Source organism: Pelecanus crispus, chromosome 2 (assembly GCF_030463565.1).
Source record: "Pelecanus crispus isolate bPelCri1 chromosome 2, bPelCri1.pri, whole genome shotgun sequence".
NCBI lineage: Eukaryota > Metazoa > Chordata > Aves > Pelecaniformes > Pelecanidae > Pelecanus > Pelecanus crispus.
Window position 1 is genome coordinate 106472454 of NC_134644.1, and position 23559 is coordinate 106496012.

The following is a 23559-nucleotide window of genomic DNA, read 5'->3' on the forward strand; positions in this document are numbered from 1 at the left end:
AGTGACACCCCTATGAACGAACAACATAGGCCTCCTTCCCTATCTCTCTTGTAAGGTTCAACATAGGAGGTATAAGTACCCATACCTAACACCTCCTGCACATGTAAAAGAGTTATTTGGCTCATGCAATTGATGCCATCCCTTTTTTTACTCAACACCCTGCTGGCCAAAACAGTGGTGTGGAAGGCTGTGGTTCAGCAGCCCTCCTCTTCCAGCCTCCCTACGACCGTTCCCCAGCTCACAGTCTGTCTCGCTGTGTCCCTGCAGGACTGCTCCATCGTGCATTGCCCGCTGTCTGAGGGGCTGAGTAAGTCCCGTCCTGTTCAGAATTGCTGGCTTCTGAGAATCCTTTCTTAGTTGTGTGCCCATCCCCAAGAAAGGGATCACCTGAGTCACCCCACAGAGAGTCCTGGGTGGGCTCTGTCTCGGGGGCTGCTGTGAGCAGCAGGGCACCTGGAGGTCCAGCACTTCAAAAGGCTGATTGATCCAGTCTTACCACCCACTGGATTTTAAGTATGAAATATCTGTAAAGTAAAGCCAATGCAATTATTCACCATGGTACGTGTTTTGCTGGATCAAAGCTGAAGGACATGGCACCTTGCTGGTTTCGGTCTCAGGTTCCAGCAGAACTCCCTTCTGAGTGGTCTGGGGTCCCACGGACATCCCCAGGTGACAGTCTGGTACCAAACAGCAGGAGCGTCACCCCAGTCAGCACAGCTCATAGACTCCTTGCTATTGTTAAGTACAGAAAATTAAGTCAACGTGTTATTGCTGGGCTTACTTTTAAGAGGCATATATAAAATCAGACCTCCTTTTTCTTTCTCTCTCTTTTTTTAACAGAAAATGCCCCAAAAACAATAGAGGACGTCGGCAGAAGCAAAACCTAGGCCATTTTACTTCAGATACATCATCCAGAATGGTTTAACTTAGTGATTTTTATACCTACGTTGACCATGTGATGTACATTTTTATTATATCTTTTTTTAAAGAATGGAAATATTTATTTCAGAGGCCTTATTTTTGAACATTTTTAGTGTAATAATGTTGGTCTGTATTCTGAAAGCATCAGCTCTAACAGCTATGGACTGTTTTAGTATCTTTACTTTTATGTTTTTGAATACAGTAGTTAATTTTCTGTATCTGTATCACATGGTTATATAACAGACTTGTGCTTTATCCATGGAATGTAATATTTTTGGGAACACAGATTTATTCCACCAATGGTTGTAGATTAAAAAAAACCCCAACAAACCAACAAAGTCCACATTACCTAGCAAACAAGGCATGAACTAAAGGTAAAAATGTTTACAGCTTACTTTTCTTATGAGAAACTAGAAAACACTGTGTTTAAATACCGTAGATATTTAAATGTTTTTGGAAGTTAGTAACTGATTTTTTAGACACTGCCTATCGCATGAACTGTGAAGCTGTGTGCTGTGTGTAGTTGTAACATATTTATAAAATGTGTGGGCTGGGTCTAAGCACTGCCATCTTCATAAATAATTCCAACAATTTATTTTTAAAGAGGAAAATTATAAATTTCGTAATCTGGGAAGTTACCTGGTAGAGCAGATGGCACAGGTCCAAAAGAAGTAGGTCTTAGTAGATATAGGTATTGTAAAAATTGGTGTTGAATAACTGAACACAAATAATTGGAATAAAGCCTACTTTATCACTGTTAAAGCTGTTTTAATACTTCTTAAACTTTTTTAAAGAAAATACATGTTTTAACACCTACAATACGGATTGTATAGTGTTTGTGATTAAAAATAAAAAAATAATAAAAGTGAATTAATTACTAGTGCTCTTGTATAGAGTATTTTCAAGAGCTAAAGAAGTTCATCCAGATTAGTCTGCTGGTCATAGTTATATTAATAGACTGTTAGTTGTCGTTTGAAAGATCCCGAGATAAAGTGTGAATAGGATGTGTTCAGCTGTTTTAACATGTAGTTTAGGCTTTCAAAATTTTGCATGTAGGATTTAATAATTTGTTCAATAAAAAAAAATGCTTTCAACATTTTGAACTGGAAAAGCATGTCACAATACAACGTTTTCACTATATTGCCTCTGGTTTAGTGTGTTTATTTGTTACCCCATGTGGTAATTGCAGCAAGCTGAAGACCCGAAGTTGTTTTGCTGGAAAAAACAACCACGTTAATTTTCCTGACCGCTCTTTGAATTCCCTCGGAGGAAAGCACTCCAATAACACAAAACCAAAAGTAGATCGTTAAAAATATGCAAGTTTGCTTTCCTGCTTAATTAGTAAGTTACTTAACTTTCCTGGATTAACGCTAATAACTTCATCAGTACAGAAGCGTGACCCTTTAAACGTTGTTCCTTTCCAGACATTGCTTCCTAATTTTAGGGGTTTCATGTTGCTGAAAGTATCCGAACAATCATGTGTGGATATTTTGTAGTCAGAAGTATTTGACCAAGCTCCAGGAGTGGCGTTTCACGCCCTACTTTGAGCATCGCCGGAGCCAGCTGTCACCCTGGCTCCCCGCAGCAGCGCCAGAATCGTTCTGGCAGGATCGCCGAAACTTCACCTCCTGCCGACCCAGCCGAAGGCAGGCAAAATGGATCGCCGTGAAACCACCTCGGAGGCTGACAAAACCCACCAAAATCGTCTCTCCAGTGTCACCGAGGAGGAGGAAGACCAAGATGCAGCTTACACGATCGTGACGGTCCTGGACAAAGTGGCCAATATTGTGGACAGCGTGCAGGCGAGCCAGAAAAGGATAGAGGAGAGACACAGAGAGATGGAAAACGCCATCAAGACTATACAGATTGACATTTTAAAGCTCGCCCAGGCTCACGGCAATACGGGCTACACGGTGAACAAGTTACTGGAGAAAACCCGCAAAGTCAGCTCCACTGTGAAGGAGGTGCGGGCACGCGTGGAGAGGCAGAGCGCCAGCGTGCGGAAAGTGGAAGCCAAACAAGAGGACATGCTGAGGAAAAACAAATTCCGGGTCGTAATCTATCAGGTAACCGCGAGCCTAATTTCTTGTAGCACTGTCATTGTGCCACCTCCTTGGCAGCCGCTGGTAGGCATCGGTTAATAAACCAAAAGACGCGGTCTATCCAACATGAGAGTTATTTCATGCTTTCTTTAACATTGAGTTGTGCTCCTCAGTGCCTTTCAGCATGAACCTACTGACGGCAGCAGACGCGGTCTATTATTAGTGTTGGTAGGTTTCTGAGCCCGTCGTGTAAGATTAACTGCAGATCAGCAAGGACTATTTGTTGCCTATCTGAAAGGTAATATGAGGCAGGCCCTGTAAATCTTGTCATATAAACCATGCCTGACATTCATCCCTGTTATTTTTTTCACTGTATTAGGTAGAAGTCCAAATAGCAAAAGTGTTTGCAGGCTCCCTGGAACACAGACTTTCTTCTAGCACTGATTTCAAAACATATGGTTGATTTAACTTGCAGCATTACCCAGGCTTTCGCACTGCTGACAAATTGGGGCTTTTTTCATTGTCTCAGTCTATAGCAGTATATGCCCAAACTAAAGCTCAGGCCCACAAACCCTTCATGACAGCAAATAGTACCTTGCATGCTCTACTTTGGAAATGGTTTAACCCAGCACTGTTCTTCCAATCATATTGGGCAAGCACATCATACATTTTTGTTCATTGAACTCATTGCAGGATGTTCATTGTTCTTATAAATTATTGTGTTTGAACAGAACTTTCATGAAATGGCATGCTCTTGCCTACATAGTCGGTGAAGGCAGTTCATGGGGTCTGTCACTTGCTAGCGAAAGCTGTGAAACCTGTATGTTTAATGGCCTGATCCTGCCATTTGCTGAAACTTGCCAGTTCCTCAAGTCACTAGAAAGTAAGAGTGTTTAATCTTTTGCCAGAAGCATAGTTTCTCCTTCACGCCAGCGAGTCCCCAAAGCTTCTTTCAAATGAGTTGTATTCATCATTAGGCATTCTTGAAAACACCAGCCCTCGTGAGTAACACAATGCGCCCCCATTGCCCAGCCTTACACCCTGGTTCTTGCATCTGTTTGTACATAAATAACGTTACGTGCAATGAATGGAGCTGTGTGTTTCACTGAGTATATTCACCGTTGTATACAGCTGACAAATTCTTATGCATAATCTAGCTTTCTTAACTACTTCATTTTCTACTACTGGGAAGAAATAGCTAAAAAAAAATAAACAAAAGCTGAGGGTAGGTAGGAAATGTTACCTCTTTAATGTTATGTTACTACCATGTGCAGCCAAATTGTGCCTCCCAGATTTTCTGACTGAATGACTTACTATGGCTGTTCAGGCAAAAGCATTGCACAATTTGGCCTATTATTGCAATTATTGCAAGCTGTACCATCATGATGGAATAGAAAACAAGCACTTTTCCTTTTTCCTTGCAGATCATTTCCCAACTAAAGCTAATAAATATCTCTGACTCCCCTAGTTAATGGCATAATGCCATTTCATTGATGGACCTTTACCATAATGTTTGCAGCAGAATCAATGCTTTGAAAATGTTTGTTCTTAAAACAGTATTCATTATGTAATGTAAATTTTTCTCCTAGCAGGACATGAGTTGTCATTTATTTTAAAATGTAGTAAAATATTGTGGAAATGGATTTACACACAGCTATAAAGAACAGCTGTTGCTATTTTCAGATATTTCATACAAAAGGTAGCTCTCACAATGCGTACCTTCTCTAAGAATCACCTTCAGTAGGAGTTTCTGAACTCTCTGCTAGTTTTCCCAGACAAGAATGACCTGCACCCTGTTCCATATGTTTAATTCTTAGGCGGTACTTGTCAGGAAGGGAAGCAGCATTTTTGATTGCTGTCTTTCTAGTTTCCTCTTCCTATGGTAGTTGAGACCTGCCAGCCTTTTGTAAGGTAGATTGAAGAACCTTTTCCCTCGTGCACGGAAGAGGAACAGATATGCTGATCCTCTAGGATCCGACATTTAACACTTTTCGGGAGGAGAACTGCATTGCTCCGCAAAAACTGGAACACGCTAGGTAGCCAAGAGTGTGCTGAAGCTTTAAGGCACAGGTACACTCGTGAAGTCTCTTTCACACAAGTGCAGTGATTTTCACACGGTTGATTTACACCAGTGTAGGCATACTGCTGGAGTGCCAAGACCTGAATGACTGAAGCTTGGCTACGATGAGTGGGAGTCTGTTAATAGCTACAGAATCAGCGTATTCCCTTCACTATATTTTACAAACGGGTATAACCAAGTTGTTTACTTGGTGGTTGTGAGTGACAGCTCATCTGTAGTGAGATTTTTTTCTGATGAACCATTTGGGACATTGTGATGGAGTCAATGACCTGTGTGTAGCTGGAGTTGAATGCCTACGTGGGTGAGCGCACATGGGGTTTAGTTTCAACTTTTGCCAGAACATTGGCATATGAGGAAAAGGGAAACGCCAATTAAATCCTAAAGATTTTCTTTCAAGTGGATAGCTTTGAACTCATCATTGATAGAAGGAGTAGGTAGGTTGAAAAGGATCATTGGCTGGAGGAGATTGTCCCAAGAGACCTCAGCCATGATGAACAGAGTTGGCAATATCCTTGCATTAAAAAGAGACAAAGTGATCATCCATAAGCATAATGATTAGGGAAATTAAGAGCATTCATTTTTAAAAGTCCATGTGGTTGAGGAAGAGGTTTGGTAGCGGGCAGCTCTCCTCCCCAGGCTGACTGCATGATTAAAAATGCCAGGTTACTTCAGAGTTTCTAGTGAGGTCTTTGACCCTGGAGTGCTATGTGCCTAAGGGTATAGTAGGGAATGCAAAGTACATTACAGGTTGTGCAGGTCACTGTTCACTTCTGTTCAGGTTAGGCTGAATAACCAGCTGTGTGAGCCATCATTTCTCTGCAGTCAAAGAGCATCTAACAATTGAACTCATTTTGGCTAAATTATTCAGAAATTAAAGGGGATTTTTTTTTTTTTTTTTTAATCCTGAATGAACTTGTTTCATTTGCTTTTCTGCATGTTCTGCAAGTCCCTCTTTGAATGTGAGCATACAGGCACCAGAAAGTCTATGTTACATTTACTGGGCTCTTTTCTATTATTATTTTACATAAGCACCATAAACAAGTAACAGCTTCCTATGAAGGGACACAAGCATTTGTTTCACTCACTGCTGTCTGACATTTAAAATTAGTGGACGGCCACAGTGGGCATGTCAGAAACCAAGTAAGGTTATGGCTTGACTGGCCTACACAGACATGTTGTAACTGATTTGTTTGCCCTGCAATTGCTCCACCACACACATAGAGAGAGACTAGCAGAAGCAGCTTTGCGTATGCCACTCATATTATGCATAAATAAATTAAAATATAAGTGACTTTTCCTGGCCACTGTCCTTCTGTAGCATAATGGACAGTAAAAATGGTGAGATCAAGATGGGGAAAATAATCTGAAAATCTGAAGTGGTAGCACTTCCATCCAATGTGGCAGTAAAAGTCAGCATGTCACAAGCTCAAAGAGATGAGGTTGCAAACATGGACTCTGAAAGACTTAGTGCATGAACTCACCATCCATTGGCACAGAATTTTACTTACAGCTATTCTGAGAAAACCCTGTGAGAGTAACTGTGACATGAAGGCAGCAAATATAACACTTGTATTTAAAAAAAGACAGAGGAAACAATCTGAATCATTGCCATTCATCCGATATCATTTGGGCATAAGAATGGCAGGCTCAGAAGGTGCTCTGCAGAACAGAATCGTTAGCACCATAGAGTTAAATAGCTCGCCAAGAGCAGATTGTGCTAGGTAACTCATATTTGATCATTTTCCTGTTTCACAGAAATATGAGAGGTATTATCCCTTCTCATATTTATATACCTGATATCTTACCTCATAACAGATAATCTGGAAAAACAACAGATGACAGTGGATTGTGTTGAAATGATGGATTTCTAAAAGGGTTTGCTTCTAAGACTGACTTTGTCAACTGTTTAATATTTTATTAAGGATCTTGGCACAGAAAAAGGTGTGGATACTAATAAATATGCTCAAAACGAGGAGCTGTCAGTCCAGAGAAAGAAATATAGACAAGAAACCCGATCATTTTTAGAGCTGGAGTAACGCTAATCACAGTGTCAGTTCCTGTACTTAGGAGAAGCCCTTGTTGTTAGTTTATCTTCTGAGGCCCCATGGTTTGGAAAGGAGAGAAAATGGTGTGTTAACTGCTCACAAGATGACCAAGAGCCCACTTCATGGCGTGGCTCTTAAAAAAAGTGATACGTGGGCATGAAATGCTTCAGGCAAGATATTTCCAGAAGTGATAGAGAGACTGCTAGTACCCTTGTCCAAAACACTTAAGAACCCACCTGGACTACCATGTACAGCTCTGATCACCCCTGTTGAAGTAGGTTGTGTTCCAATTGAACAGGTTTGGAAAACAGCTACCAGGTCAATCAGAGAAATGGGAACATTGGATAAATGAGAGGAGATCAGGAGGTCCTAGCTTGGTTTAGTCCAGCAAGAAAAGAGGCTAAGAGATGTTGTGGCTATCATTTATATGTACGTTGAGGCACTATGAGGAGTCCAGTAAAGAACGTCATCAAAAAAATGAAATGGGTGTAAGCTGTCCATGAGTCAACTCAGGTCAGAAACCAGAAATGGATTCTTAGTCCTGGAGACATGAGGGTCTGCACAAAGCTTTCTGCTAGAACCCATGGGGAGAGAGGAGAACCTAAATTGCTATTGAAGTGGAGTCTGAAAACTTAATGAAAAAAGGATGGCATAGATTGACTACCTGTGACAGCAGAGCACTGGCTTCAGACACAGAGGCCTCAGCAGCCCAATGACACAGGGCCTTTGTTGGAGTCTTATGCCATAAATCTTATAAATATTTTTACAGCTGGGACAGGTAATTGCCTTCGCTGAGATTACAGAGAATGAAAGAAACCCAGTGGTTGTGTCAGAGAGTGTAGCAAGAGTCCTTTGTTTGCAGTGTCAAGCCCAGCCCTTCAGTTCAAAGCACTGAGTTGTCTCCATGCTGTGCAGCCAACCGCTGGCAGAGCGGCAGAGCCAGTGCTGAAGTACTGGAGGCAGCCAAGAAGATCATAAATTACCCATGATTTTTAGAAAAAAAAATCACCACTTTCAACCAGCTAAAAAAACCCTATATTTCTAGGGATGTGTTCAGAAGCAAAGAGGAGAAAGCAGAAAAAAAAAAAAAATTAAAAAAGCAGCTGTTGGGCCATTCCTGTGTTGCTAAAATTAAATAGGTTGCATATTTCACAGGACTGTGTTTATAGCAGATTATAAACCTGATGCTACACTAGTAGATTATAAACTTGACACTATACCAATTGATATGGCATAACTGGAGTCCCCAGACCTGTTCCTCTGTGGTGATCCTCACAAGGGACAGGCAGTCATCTTCTCGGGACTGCCATTGATTTTTCTCCACCTATCAACATTGAGTGGTGGAAACAACTGATGTTAATTTACATTTGCACTGGATGCAGCTGTTCAGGACTTTGCTTGTAGCTGGCCTGCAAACTATTAGAAGATCGTAGCTACATCATGAGCCTCTCATGTTGTGCCTCTTCCCCACGGTCCTAGAGGCTGCCTGGAGTGACTTATCGACAGGAGCTGTGGCTGGGCGCTGTGGGCACACGCATATCTTCAATGATACCCTTCATGCCTGAAGCCCAGATGCAGGAATGGTCTTGACTCTGGGGAGCTGCAGTTGGGCTTTATATTCTCAGCACTACTGAAGATAGCTGAATCTTGCCATTATTCCTTTAGCACAGGAAAAAAGTTCATCAGAACAGCGCAGGCACAGGTGGGAGGGATATGTGAAGTCATTAACAGCAAGTTCAGAATTTGGGACAGGATCCGTCTTGCCAGGCATTAGACATCAGTTACGCAGACGTTGGTGCATTTGGCCTGTAGGCTTCCTTCAAACAAGCAGAGAGAAACGTATGGAGCCTGATTCACCTGACCTGTTGTAGACATCTACTTCTGGATACAGTTTCTACGTCATAAGTACCTGTTCTCTCCGTTGAGTTGAAAGAGTGTCCAGAAGCGAGTTCATATGGAGATATGGTTGCTTGGGCAGAGGAGTTCAGCAACTCCAGATGAATGGTTGAGTTTCTGTTGTACCTGAGAGCGCTTCCCTGCTCTAGCTAGCTTGCAAGAGCAGTCACCTTGTGATGAATGAATGAGTCAAAACATTACCAAACGTATTTTTTCATCTTATCACACCTTGTGATTGCTCTTTCTCCTTCACTCACAAAGGGTTGGTATCTACAGATAAATTGGAAGTGAGAAATTTCACCAGTTTGATTACAAACCTGCGGACTGACCTGCAGAACTATTCCCTAGGCTAGCTACATAAAACAATAGCGAAGCAAAGTAAATGTGAAGCTTTAATGTTCCCTGGGAGCTGCAGTAGTCCTTTTTATGCTGCATGTGGTGGCCTGGAGCCAAGGGCTTCTCCAAGTGATGTGGTATAACCAGGTAACGCTTGCTCGTTGTTTGTAGCTTGCTGCGGTCAGATAATGAATGAGCTGGGTTTCTTTATAGTCATAGTATGGTCCTGGTTAAATTAATGAATTTCTGTCAGAATTTAAAGAAAAGGGATGTGTATTAGGCTTCACAAAAGAGAATTGAGGGGGGTTGACTGTTCTGGCCAGGCTGCTTTTTCATTATGTAAAAACAATTGTAAATACAAGTAACAGCACTTGGCCATAAAGTCTTACGTGCTGAAGTGTTTATTCTGTATCTACTTTACTTGATAAAATCCCTTAGGTGCCCTTTTAAAATAATCCTATTTCTCTCTCATCTGAGCAGCTTTTTGGCCTGATGGCAGAGATTTTGAAATGGCATATAAGCAGAAAAAAGTGACAGGATCGCTTGAGATTTATAAAGCTTCACTCTTAACTGTTAGAATACGAGTAAAAGTACCGAATGATTTGTAATTGGTTATTCATCAGCGGTTTCGTATTGATTTAGAGAACGATTTCAAGGGGATGTTTTAGTGATTTACCTTGGCTGCCAGTTTGAATAACAAATCATTCACTTAACATGCAAATTTCTAGGATTTTTTTTTTTAAACATTGTGGTGATGCCAGTTCCTGGCCATACGCTGCCAGTCATTTGCATCACCAGTTGTCACAGACACGGCAGCAGCACCAGACCAGGCGCTGGGTGGCCTTCAACCATTTTGCTGCTTCGTGCTCTGGTTCAGAATTGTCAGGTGATCACCAGTCCCATCTGTGCCTGTGTTAATCATCACCTGCACCTTCCCTGTCACACATCCCAAGGCTGAAAGACCATTTGCCATGACCTTTTCCCTGTGGAACACAATGACTCCAAGTTATGGAGTTTCAACTGTTTCTCCTCCCTACTTTTCCTGTGAGCAGTTTCTTTAGGAGCAGAGTCTTGATTTTATATATATACATCTAATGCAATCAGATATATAATATATGATTTTATATATATATATATGTAAAAGTTATTATTTATTTGGTTTTTCTCTGTTATTGCTTTTTGTATTTTAAAAAAAATTGTTCTGCTAAAGTTTTAATTGAAATTAGATAATAGTTGAGAGCTGATAACAGTTGCCTTTATTAAAGCTTATTAGAATTACATTTTGAAGCTATTTGAAAAGAGAATGCAAAACTGGTTTATAGCGTTTCTAGCATATATTTATACATAAGACAATATTTTTTTTTTTTTTCTTTCTCCTTGCCGACTCTAGAAGCCCAGTCTGGACTTCGAAATTCAAACCCAGAATACATGCCACAGAAAGGACAAGGGGGAGTAAAGCTCCTGAACTGGCCACACCCATTAACATGCCCTTATATCACATAATTTTTTATTTTTAAATGATATTATAATAAAATTATTACTGAAATGATCATTAAAAGTGTTAATGTACTTAAAGCCTAAGTATTGCTGTACAGTGACACTACATCACTACTTCGTCTAGCAAATCCACTGGACTCTAAATTAGCAACACACCTTTTCTTAATGAAAATACTACTACTGCTGCTATTAATTATTGATCCCACCTGTGCTTACAAAGGCAAAGAGTGGAGATTTAGCTAACAAGTTTGTGGGGGAATTTTTTTAATAACCCTTTCTCCTTTGCACAGCCTCACTGACCTCGCTGAAGGCATGACATTCCTCTTCCAGGAGCCCCTTTGGCTTATTTCCTCCTTAGTTCAGCAGTAAGCGAGAAAGGTGTTATTAGAGCTGAACTGATCTTTGCCAGGACACAACTGCAGCAAAATACTTGAGACATCATTAAACAATTTGCTCTGCCATTTCCCTTCTCTCCCTGCCCAGACTGTGCAGGCAGGGTTATCACGGAGGCACCTTTTGAGACAGTCTCTTTTCCCCTGAAGTTTTCAATTATCTGAGCATCACCACCCCAAGAGTCTCATAACATTTATTAGGGGCATTGCCACATTTAAGGCTATTTACCTACTGTTTTTTAAGATTCCTGTGAGGTGAAAAAGAGTGAGCACCTTGTGCTTTGCATAAAGGAGCAGGTGTGTTAGCCTTCCTTCATAAATGTCTTGTCATATCCTATGGGAGAAAAATGCTACTGCTGTGATCCCTTCCCTGAGATCAGGAGATGCCAGTAGTGCCTGCAAGCTGGTCAGCACCCTCACGCGTGGGTGCAGAGGCAGCCAGAATTTTGGCAGCCAATAAAAAGTTTGCAGAGCAAAAGGAGTGTGTGAAGGACACAGACTATGTCCCTTTGAAAATTTTTTAATTGTGAATTACATTGAAATGGGAGCAGAAGGCATAAATGGCAATGATGGAGTCATACTTTCTTTGGAAGCCAGTGTTAGAAACATCTGGATTTCAATATTCACTGTCCCTGGAGCCATCCATTCAAATCAATGTCATGCTGGCCTTCTTCACAAAAGCTGAGGTTTACTCGTGTATTTACTTTGTATTCAGCCAGGCCCTTAAAAACTCAAACTTCTTTGGCTACACATATTTGAGAAGTTAAATACTCAAAAACTAGGAAAAGCTGAAGTTTAGGTTTAAAATACTTAGCAAACTTACTGTGCCAGGGGCATCACCAGCTACTCCTTAATTGTATGATCGTTCTGTTACAATGTTATACCTTTAAGTTTTGTTTGTTAAAGTTGTTTCTCAAGCAGTGGATCTAACTAACCTTAAGGCTTTGTGGCCTCTGTATTCCTCTCCCTGCCTGGCTGAACTGCAAAGGTCTCCAGGCTTTCCCCTTATCACTGCAACCAGTGCGTCAGTCCTTCCTCTGCTGCCACAGAATCTGAAGCCTTTCTCCTTCGAGAACTCCAATACATGCATTTTTCCAAAATATTTTCAGTTTCAACAACACAACATCTAATCTGACTCCTTTTTCCCCTCTCCCCTCCTACACCCATTCATAACACACCCTGCCTCTTCTCAGCACCCCTGTCACCTGCCGAAAATGTCGGGTCCGGATCTACGAGCAAGGTTCTTGAGCCACTGGCGTGTTTGCTCAGGACAGACGTCAGCTAGGAGGACAGATGGAAAGACTCGCAACACTCTGGGCTCCTCAGCAGAGAGCTTATTTCTTCATGTCTGAGCTCAACTCCCTTCTCAAATGGTGGAAAATTGGTGGAGAGGTCATGTAAGGGTGAGAAGGTGGGAGCTGTGTAATGTGAGCATATATGCTACACTTTTCGTACAAAACCAAGACAACTTCCAAATCAACCACTTACATGACTATTTCCCAACTTTTTTCTTGGAGGAGAAGGAAAAAAAATTGTTTTGTTTTGAAAGGTTTAGGTCTATTTTCAGTTTGTTCAGTGGTGGACTAACTTTTCAGATTATGGCCAACGAGCATACCAGGACCAGTGAGAGCACCCTCTGCAGGGTGCACCCTCTGCAGGTGCTCCATCTAGGAGGATTGATGAAAGGGAATAAGAATGATCAGCTTCCTCAGATTTGTTTCTTGTTTCTGGTTCTGGCATACGTGTGTCTGATTTTTGCCAGTACGTGGGCAAGCAGAGCACACGTCCTTTGGGTTAACCAATAGAGGGACCATATGACTGCACTCCTCTTTCCTCAAGAGGTTTCCTCAGGTTAAACATACCTGACTGTTTGGTATCATCTTTTACTGTGAAATAATCTCCTGTCTTCATTTTATTTGAGCACTTACAAATTTAGCTTGAAGATCCTTCCTTACCTCCCATGAGGTAGTGGTGGCAGATACAAGTCCTTCCTAGCAAAATGCTTAAGTAGGATTCTAACTAAAAGCTTGCAAGTAGCATCAGCAATTGCTCAACTCCTTCTCACCGTCCTCTAAGATTGGGCTGCCCAGGCCTGCTATTTCCAGTCTCATCTGCTTTCAAGCCAAAAAGAAAGCTGTCACATGGTTTAGGGCTTTGTCCTGTGCAACTGAAATCAGTAGGTGTTTTGTCTTTGCTTTTAGTGAGTCTATAAATGAGCTGGTAGCTATATACTTTGACCTCATCAATTTCCCAGCTGGTGCTAAAACTTATCACTCCTGCTTTAGGAATGATGAGCTCCTACTTTCTCTCTACCCCAGTGATATCTAGTGATAAGAAGAAATGGGGACGGGCAGGAGAGAGAAAGGAAGCAGATGAGAAAGCTCTCCTACTGAGCCTAAATCACTGTATTTTTATTATTAACCCCCCACCCCCAACATGCTAGCCAGTTTTACTAATACTTTCCACTTTGGTAACATCTTCCATCGAGAAACCTTGAAAGGAGCTAGAAACTCACACTGATTTTTAGTCTTGCTACATTTGATTCTGCAAGATGTGTGCAGAAACCAAGGAAAAAGAGAAAATCCGAGATTTGGCAAAGATCATTCTCAGAGTCTGTAGCAGAATGAAAAATGTTCCTCATGACGTGCTGCTCTAGTTTCTGTGTCTTGTCTACAAGGCCTTCATCTCACACTTTATTATTCATAAGTCTTAATTCTAACACACGTATATGAAAGTTAAAGTGCACTGTTCTTTAGGTGATAGACTATAAAGCTAAATTCAATAAAAAACTGGCAAACAATTGTCAAAAAGTACAGAAAAATTTGTTCTTCTTCCAAAGGAAAACAGCTTTAATATTGCAGAGAAAATAGTTTCTCTGCTTTCTCTCTTTTTAAAAAGTAATCTTCATATGAACAGCATACCCTATTCACCATATTGTATTCATTTCGTATGTATTGAAATTTCAGAATAGTCATTCTGGAAACATTTTTGTTACCATTTCAGCTGAAGGAGTGGGCTATAATTTACAAACTTTGAGGAATTATTATCCAGCTGTGTTTTAGTTCATTTTCAGAAAAGAAGGGATTATGTTTATATATAGAAGTCTTTATATAATTAATGTTATTTGCACATGTTAATGAAGATGATTATTAGCAAAGCATTGTAGTTTTGTTCTTGCTGATTTTGACGGATGAGTTGAATAACATTCTGCTGTAATCAATGCAACATAACTCATCCCTATTTTTTCTAAGCATTAACAACTATTTTACTAGAGGATTTTTAATGAAGCCAAGGCATGATGACAGACTCTTAAGTGGGCTTTATCTGCCAAATAGCTTAATGTATTTTATTTTACATATTGCTAGAACTCTGTAAAATAACATTAAACATGACTTGCTACTAATGAGTCACTGTGAAAAATGACAGACATCATTTTGGCTGGAAATCAGTTCACAGCAAAATATTCAGTAAGACTGAACCATTCTTCATGGGTTCGCAACTTCTAATATCTCTCCTATTTTCTACATTAAGGTAATAATACTAAGGATAGAGCCCAGACACTGTCATGCCTCAGAAATCAGCTGAAGTAGTTACTACTAATGGGAAACAGCTTATAGAAGTTTTATATAGCTGTTGTACCTGTCTGCATCCTAAAGGGCTGCTCCTCTTGGGAGAAGAGCACACGCACGTGCACATAAACAGCTAGTAGGGAAGAAGGGGCTGGCTTTGTCCATCTTCTACACCTCTTACAAGTTACGGGTTTTCTACTCCGCATACACTAGTACTTCTAGACAGAAGTGACTCACTGACAGTGAGCCACAAATTTATAATGTCCATGCAGACAGCAGTCTTCAGATCAGGGGATCAACTCTCTCAGGATTCTCCCTGTTCAGATAAATCAGCCTACTGAATCCTTCCACTACCACAAGCTTTTTTTTCCTTTTTTTTGCACATCCTTAACCACTAAGTGATTCTTGGTAAATTGTTTACCATGGACAGCTTTTGAAAGTCTTCTGTGTGTCTTCAGGTTTTGAGCCTCTAGCAGTCTGTCTTTGGAGGAGCTACATACATTTCTAGAGCTAAGATATCTACGCTAGTCATGACTTCCAAGCATGCAGCTAATAAGTATCATATGTATAATATAAATATCTAATACTGCATGCTCAAACAGGTCACCAAACTCACAACAGGAGATAGAAGTGCTTGCTCTGAGTCATTCATATTTCTCCAGATGGAACAAGTCAAGTTCATCTTAGCAATTGTGCAGGTGCTGGGTGAATTCTATGGAGTTGGGTTTACTGAACAACATCGCAGTGTTCTTCAGTGACTTTGTCCTCTTGTGGAGCCAGCACATGTAAGTTAGTATGTTGGGGTTCATCTCCTTCTGTGCAGCAACAGAAATGTTTGCTAAGTTCCAGTTAGTCAAAAATGTGCAATTGTCTTGGTGACAGTAAAGGACTGAAGATACTAGTATCGAGGCAGTCATTTGGAGAGCGTAGAGCTGACACATGCACAAGAGCCTGGTTTGCCTACAGGATGTCTGCTTTTATTGGTGAGGAATAATGGATCTAGGTCCAATCTCTGAGAAGCAGATCAGCTTCAAAATAAAAAAATTGAACTAGACAAATTTGCTCTGAAAACCATTAGGGGCCAGTACATATAGGACCATGGCATTCATGAGTTTCAGGTAGAACCACACTGAAAAGAAATCTTTAATCAGTTATAATGTCTTTACAGTAGTTGGCAAAGGTTTCTTCTGCCATTTGTATTCTGTGTAGATCACATACAACATTGTATTTCAGTTAGCATTAATTAGCTACAAGCCAACAAACAAAATGCTTGAATCACCATCCTTTTAAAACACACTTGCTGGAAGATGACTTTGTGCTTTCATTCACAGGAGGAAACCGAGTGTCCGTCATCTCTCTCTGTTATCAAAGAGAGGACAGCAGGTGAAACTATAGAGGATGACTTCTTCCCACCTGATGATCTGTCTTCTGATGAAGAATATTATATCGAAGAAAGTAAAGCAACCCAGTTCAAGAAATCAGGCATGAGGCGCATAGATGATATCAAGAAGGCATTTTCAAGGGAAAATATCCAAAAGACGAGACAAAATTTTGGCAAGAAGGTAAACAGGCTTCGAACTAGAATAGTGACCCCTGAGAGGAGAGAGAGGATCAGGCAGTCAGGAGAGAGACTGAAACAATCTGGCATAAGGATCAAGAAAACCATTTCACAAGCTGCCCCAACAAAGGAGACGTTCAAGATCCATAAAAAAAATAAAGAACGAACAGGAGCCGAAGGTCAGGAGGGGATCCAGGAAGCCAGTGTGCACATCGACTCTGAGCTTGCAGCAGCAGAGCCCTTCACTGAAGAAATCTCTTACACAGAAGTGATCACTAAGGTAAAGAAAGACAAGAATAGTACAACAAAAGGTGCTTCCCAGTCAACTGAAAAAGGCATGACAATGCCAGAAGTTGTTCTTAAGCAGGAAGGAAAAGAAGGAGGAGGACGTGATGATGTCCCTTTGCTAGACTTAAAGCAATCGGCATAAGGAATCAATTAGCAAACACACCATACTATCCTTACTGAACAAGAGATAACACAGTATGTATTCACTCAGCTTTAGAAAAATGTGTGAATTTGTGTTATATCACAGAACATGTGTTGGTGGTGTTCTATCATTTACGCGGGTGTCTGTAGTGTTGTCTCCCTGACAAAAGCCAAGCCATGCAAACTGAATGAAGGGGCTCCCACTCTGTCTTGCAGTGTGCTGATAGCTATCATTAGCCCAAATGGAACTCACACCTCAAAGAGAGATGGAAATCTGCTGTATTTGCAAGATTGATTTAGCAGTCAATTTACAGCCTAATCATTCTCTTTAGTTTTATGTACAACAGTATAAAAATTATTTCCATTATCTTATACCAACTCCTCTAATCAGAAAACAACAACAAAGCTATCACTTCCTATTAGCAAGAGGAAGAACTATGGAAAACGTCCATTTAGCTACACAAATCTTTTTGTTTAAGGGCTCTCACTGAAACAGCAGGAGGAGGAAATTCCTGCTTTATCCAGGGTGTGACAAAATGTGGCAGGAATGATAGGTTTTTGACTAAATTGTGTTTCTTCTCAGTGGAAAAGAGGAGCTCCTGAAATGACTAAAGATTATTTCCAGAGTTCTGGAAAAGGAAGGTTTGATGTACGTAAGCAATGCATTTTCTGCACTTATAGAGCAAGAATATAAAAGCAGAAGACATTAAATATGGAACAGCAGGAGAAAAAGAGAATGAGGTATCATATTCATGTTCTGGAAAGATGTGATTGTGAGAAAGGCAAAGGTATGAAGCAGTAAAAGAGGAGTAAGATTAATGCATGAGTTCTGGATAAAGAGAGAAAAAAAATAGGATATTGTAACTGAAGTTTCCTCAAGATCTTTTAAAGAATTGTTACTCTATCCAGAGGATCATAGGGCTCATGAACATAACTGACCAGACAAGGGAATTTTTTGTTTTCCATTCTCTGTGCTTTTTCTGAGCTTCACTGCAATTAAAATCTATTCTACAAAGCCACTGAAGTACAGGGCCAATCCATAACCCAATTCTTTGTCTCCTATCATCATTGTTATCGACCAGCCACAGCCTCAGGGATTATGAGACAGACACCCTTTGGAGTATGGAATGCTGTTTATTTGCAACACTCAGGAGCCAGTGCCCTGACATCAGATATGTTTGTAAACAGGACCGCTACGCTGACATGGGGTGCAGGACTGTATTGCTTTCTTCATTCTTAAACGGAGTTGCCTTCAAAGCACTTATCTAAAGCAATGTCAGTCATTACTATCTGTGTGAAACTTGTACAATATTGCCAAAAGCTGTATGATTGTATTTAATATCTCAGATTCATTTTAACAGCAGAGCATAACTTGGTTATATATACACATTGTTTGAGGACTCCCAGCTAATTGTTAATCTATAATTTAAATATAATTAGTTTGATTCCAAATATTCTGCCTGCCAGTTCTTTCATTTAGTCTGGTGTACGTCACATCTGAAGTGAAACATCTTTAGCGATAGTAACTAGGGAACACTGGTTGGGAAGGTCAATGTTACACAATGTCTGTGACATTTCAAATCAAATTAATCTTGTCAGATTGGAAGCAGCAACTCCACTGAATGGAAGGGCAGGATGAGGGAGATGGGGAGGGGAAGACATTTCTTTCAACAGTAAACTGTACCTCTCCACTCTATTGTAATTACGTGCAAAAAGAAAAAAAGGTTTTGCTTATAGGATAGATTGGAGTTTTTGTTTGGCTGGGTTTTTACTAGTTATAGGAAGTCTTTTCTAGAACCAGGCAACTGTATGTTCTTCCAGTTCTGTATAAAACTGTAGCTATCTTCAGTGAAATACTGTATGATAAGTCTGTTTCTTCTGTAATATGGCCTGCATTCTGTTCTGCAAGATTTGACATTTTCCTAAACTGACAAAGAGGGTTTAGTTATTGAAATGGAAAAGTCAAAGTTCAAAGAAGCTATTTCTTTGCATTTTTATACAGCAGAACACTAAGTGCTAGAACATAATTGCCTATAGATTTTCTTTATATAGCATTTGATTTTCTCACTTTACTTGACCAAGAAAGGAAGTGATGCAGTTTCCATGAAGCTTAGCATGTAGCACCGTATGTAACCTCTTTCAAATATGTATTTTTTTCATGTTTACTTCTGACTTCAATTGTTCAGAGGATGATTTGTTTTCATAGCAAGTAGTAAGTTCTTCAGGTGTGCAAAGTATTTCAATGTACACTCTTCATTTTAAGTTATTATCAATGTTACTGACTCAAATTTTACATGTACCAAGAGATCAAAGTTAACTTACTCCGTATCCCCTTATACAGGTAGGGGATGGGAAGAACACTGCAGTTTATAACCTCAATTTCTATACGACAGCACAGCCTTTTGCTGCTTGAAGTCCCCCTTATCTTTTTCATAATTTCCAAGATCAAAGATCTTGAAGCCAAATTCTTTACCCTTCTCAGAAACAAAATTCTCAATGAAATCGGTTGATGTACAGCTGTACTGCAGGGAGGCCTGGTGTATATTTTTTGCATAGGTGGTTTCACTTGGTAAGATAATCTCGCCAGCACTGCGTGTGAAAAAAGTGCAGCTCCCAGCTCAGTGGGAGAAAGGGACCCTGTCCCCGTCTGCTCTGTTTTCCAAGAAGAAACTTGGCACTTTCTGCTTAGTTGTGGGTGGGAGTGTGAATATTAAACTTCCTCATGGAAAGAGCCCTGCAATTGCGAACTGCGGAGTAAAACTGGTTATGGGAAAGGATGAACTACTTTCTTAGACACCAGCTGAAAAGAAATTGAAGTGCTCATACAAAAATTGAAGGTGTTTACAATGAGAAAAAAGTGATTAACAAAGCACTCGCTGCAAGTCCTTCTCCCGTAACATCCAACAGCAATTTCTTTTGCTTTGAATTTGTGTTAGTGAAAAAAAGCCAAACGTATTTTCTGCCAATAGCTGTCTATTAAGAAAGAAGTAGCAATCACTCTTCAATTACAGCATAGACAGCAATGGTGGTAACAAACAAAAATTACTTCAACCATTTCAGGTGAATCTACTCCTAGAAATGGCCTCTGTGTGTTCTACTTTTTTTTTTTTTTTTTTTTTTTTTTTTTTTTTTTTTTTACCAAACTGATGCAAAATACAGAATAAAAACAGTTAAGAGGTTTGAGTTTGCAGGATTCAGGCACTAACGCCAAAGGAGCAAATACAAATACTAAGACAGCCAAACTGGTGTTCAGATGTGTTTACTCTGAGAAGAGTTTCAAAACTTTTCTTTCACTAGTATCTGGGGGTGTGCACATCTTCCTTATAATGGGATATAGGTTTAGAAATGAGTTAATATGTGCAAAGGCCACTGCTTGTGCAAAGATAAACTGGCCTGTTTGTACAACTTCTATGGCCGTTAGCATAAACAAGTGACTATTCAAGGAAATGGTAGCATCCATTTGCAAAACCACCCAGTAAGTTTACAAATGCAAAATTGAAGGAACTGTGCATTGGAATACATAGAGATAAAGTTTTACCATGCGTCTAATTAATTTGTCATTACAGCTTTACTAATGCTAAGTTTTTAACTACAAAGTTGAATTTAAAAAGAATTATATCATATTATGAAGAAGTCTTGTATTAAAAAGAAAAGATAACATCTACAAAAGGACCACCATAAATGTTAGAGCAGTTGTCACTATCAAAGCACTTTTTTCCTAGTGTTTCCATTATGAGCAAGCTAGTTGATTATAGTCTCACTTGCTTTGTAACAGTGGCCAAATTTTACACCTGCAACTGTTTTCCCTCTGATATCCCCAGGTTAAATATATTTAGCATTTTTGCTGTGAACAGGGTAAACATCTATGTGTAATTAACACAACCTCTCTGTGTCACTTGTTAATTCCCATACCCCTATGAGAAGTTAGCCACCACTTTGCCAATAACAACGGAAGTCCTATCGGCTGCATATTAATCTTCCTAGGTGGTTCTTTCTTTATAGCTATCTGTTGGTCCTTATTTTGAATTGCAGAGCAGTGCAACCCCCCGTAAAGTCCAATGATCGGGATTCTGCACTGTTTTCAGATACAAAGAGAAAATGTACGTCAGATCTGTTCTCCGGGGCTTTTTGTAGACAGGGCAGGAGTACACACTTCCTTGTTGCTTCTTTGGGTCATGTAGTGCTGTTGTGCTAACAGCATACACATGGACTACAGGAAGACTTGTGAACAGCACCTGAGAATGTTAAAAGAGACATGGGACTCAGCATTAGAGAAGCAGGATAGGGTGTCTGAACTCCAAATGCTGGAACTAGATTCAGCGATGGCCTTCAGCAAAAGCATCAGCACCTCAGCAGAGGTACACACAAGAACACAAGGCCTGTGCTCACTCCTACATTGACCCTAACTTTAAGCCAGTGGCAGCTCAGGGACAACAGACGTCAAGAAGCCTGGAAGGAAAAGAAAACAGCAGAAACTTGGAAAACTGCATGCCATGGAAGTAGGTGGAAAAATGACAGGGTTGCTCTAGGAGGGGGAGAGACCACTGTCTTTTTTCCCATCCTTTGTCCGTTTGGCTGGTGTTCCCCATTCTTTCCCCACCTCCTGTTCTCTGAACAGCAGGACTGGAGCTACAAAGGCCAAGCTGCATTTAGCAAGCCTCCTTGTTACCTCTGCACTGCTGGCAGTGGAGCTTCAAAGATCCAAGGTGCCTCTTGGGTGTTTATCCAGACTAGATCCCCTCAGGTCTCCCAGCACTATATTCATTGGCAGGGGGGAAAAAAAGACCTAAACCCAAGAGCAACATGGAGGCTTGCTGAACACTCCAGAGCACTTGAGTAAACTCCATGTTTGAAGGTGTCTTTTGACAAACCAGGCAACAGCTGTCACCAGAAGCTACAGCTGGCAGGGCTTGGTTTGGAAAAGTTTGCTCTCAGCCAGACACAGAAGTGTTTTACCTATGGAGAGGAATTACCTCAACTCCAATTCCAGGCCAGTTAGCACAGGTTTGGGAAAAGTTTACCAGTGCAGACAATGGCAGCTTTCCCTGGGCAGTGACCACAGCATCTAATAACTACTCCATAGCTAGGTTTTAAATCTGCTTAGTCACATCAGTAAAATGTAACTCTATGCATGGATAACCGAGCATAAGCCCAGAACGAATACTCTTCCTCCTATTCAAAAACAAATGCCAGGGATTTCTAGTCATCCAAACACTGACCTCCACAACAGCTGTCCTCAAAATCAGTCCTGGGCTTTGGAAGTTGTGATAGGGTCCCACTTGGTCAGTCAAAAGAAGGCTGACTATGGGTTGCACTATTTTATTCAAACATAGCTGTGCTTCTAGGGCTCCTGAAGCCAAGGAGCCTGGCATCTGGTCTGCTGTAGTGCAGCACATCCTAAATTCACTTTCTGATGGAAGTCTTCTTGTTTGGTTCTGATGGCTAAACACTCTGTCCTCTTCCCAGCCCTGCTAGTGTTTTACCCTCTTAAAACCTGTTGTGAAACCACTGCTGCAGGCACTCAAAATACTTCCTGGTGTTCTCTGAGCACACCATGTTATGCCACAGTCAGTCACGCTAATTTGATCCTTACCTTTGGTGCTGACTCGACCAGTTTACTGTTCCTGCGGTCCCAACCTGCACCTTCGAGGAAAAGGCCGTGTATGTAAACCCCACCAATGTCAGCAGGAGGAGGGCCAGCAACATCTTCTTTCATCATCTTGGTCACTTCATTGTGTAAAACAACACTGTCGAGTTCCCACCCTTTTGCTAAATTCATGCGAGTTGTCTCTTGCCTCATAGCAGTTAGGAATCCCTAAGGAGATTGAATATGACATAGACTGTGTTAAAATACTTGAACTTACCCATTTCAAACTGTTTTTCCCTATATAATAGTGACATCAGCAGTATAAAACCTCATCCCACAGGATTTTATCTGCATACAAAACTAAATTCAGTTGTGTAAATCCAGTGCTTTCCTACATTTTCCCAGTACCATGCATTCTTATATACTTGGTGTGCGTGTGTTGGTGCTAAGCAGCTACCAAACTGGCTTATTTAACATATTGGAAACTGCATGTATAACTCACCTTACCTCACATGCCTACTTTACAACCAGTCAGATGGAGAGAGGTTTACAAGGCTGCCAGATTAATGTGTTTTGTGAGGTTCCAAATATAGGTAATTGCTAAGCCACAAATAACACTGGTATTTCACGTGCTATATTACTCACCTTTTCTTATACCAACACTGTAAAATTGCTTTTCAGTCAACAAATCATGAAGCATTTTACAGAATACAAAGGAAGTACAAACTGGAATCATGCAATTAAATAGTGAAATGCCTCTGTCACCTTGCTCAGTGCAAAGCCTTAATATACTACAATAACGTACTATTGTAGACACCAGCAAGATAAACTCACAGCACTTCAGGAGCACAGAATGAAACTCACTCTCTGTTCTAAAGAGCTACAATCCCATGATATGGGTACAAGCTATCACAAGACAAGCCAGTCTGAAGATGCTGGTTAGCTTCTCACATATAACTGTCTGTGTGCATGCACGCTGCAGCACATGGGAAGTACCTTAGTCCTAAGAGACAGGAGGGTAGACTGCTTTGCACTTTCAGTGGACATGCTGTAGATGTACACCTTATTTTACCTTACAGAAACCCATTTGCATAGCTGGGAGATGACTGAATAAAACACAAAAATTGAAGATGCAAGAGCAAGAGGGACTTCCTGAGAAGGACAACTAGGAAGGAAGAATTTTCAGGACAGATTTCAGAGCAGAGAA

The 23559-nt window shown here is 40.6% G+C and overlaps 3 protein-coding genes across 3 annotated transcripts in view; 2 read left to right on the forward strand and 1 right to left on the reverse strand.

Annotated features, from left to right (window-relative positions):
• TMEFF1 (transmembrane protein with EGF like and two follistatin like domains 1) overlaps positions 1-925 on the forward strand; it is a 123325-nt gene extending 122400 nt beyond the window's left edge. Inside the window, exon 10 of the mRNA XM_075705038.1 lies at positions 841-925. Within this exon, the coding sequence (XP_075561153.1) occupies positions 841-925 (85 nt within the window). The remainder of the gene's footprint in view (positions 1-840) is intronic.
• A 1651-nt stretch (positions 926-2576) lies between these two features.
• Positions 2577-16766, forward strand: CAVIN4 (caveolae associated protein 4). Its single transcript, XM_075706312.1, has 2 exons — positions 2577-2987; positions 16110-16766. Exons 1-2 carry the CDS (start codon positions 2577-2579, stop codon positions 16764-16766), a joined length of 1068 nt encoding a protein of 355 aa, XP_075562427.1.
• Positions 16767-20781: 4015 nt separating this feature from the next.
• Positions 20782-23559, reverse strand: part of LOC104036568 (dynein axonemal heavy chain 5-like) — a 175276-nt gene continuing 172498 nt past the window's right edge. Inside the window, exons 75-76 of the mRNA XM_075704666.1 lie at positions 22359-22580; positions 20782-21000 (exon numbers count right to left, since the gene is read on the reverse strand). Coding sequence (XP_075560781.1) covers positions 20782-21000; positions 22359-22580 — 441 coding nt within the window. The remainder of the gene's footprint in view (positions 21001-22358; positions 22581-23559) is intronic.

Excerpts from the sequence above, each read along its gene's own strand:
- CAVIN4 (XM_075706312.1), top strand. The coding sequence starts at position 2,577 with ATGGATCGCCGTGAAACCACCTCGGAGGCTGACAAAACCCACCAAAAT. Across the intron at positions 2,988-16,109 it reads TCCGGGTCGTAATCTATCAG|GAGGAAACCGAGTGTCCGTC; the intron begins GTAACCGCGAGC and ends TTTCATTCACAG.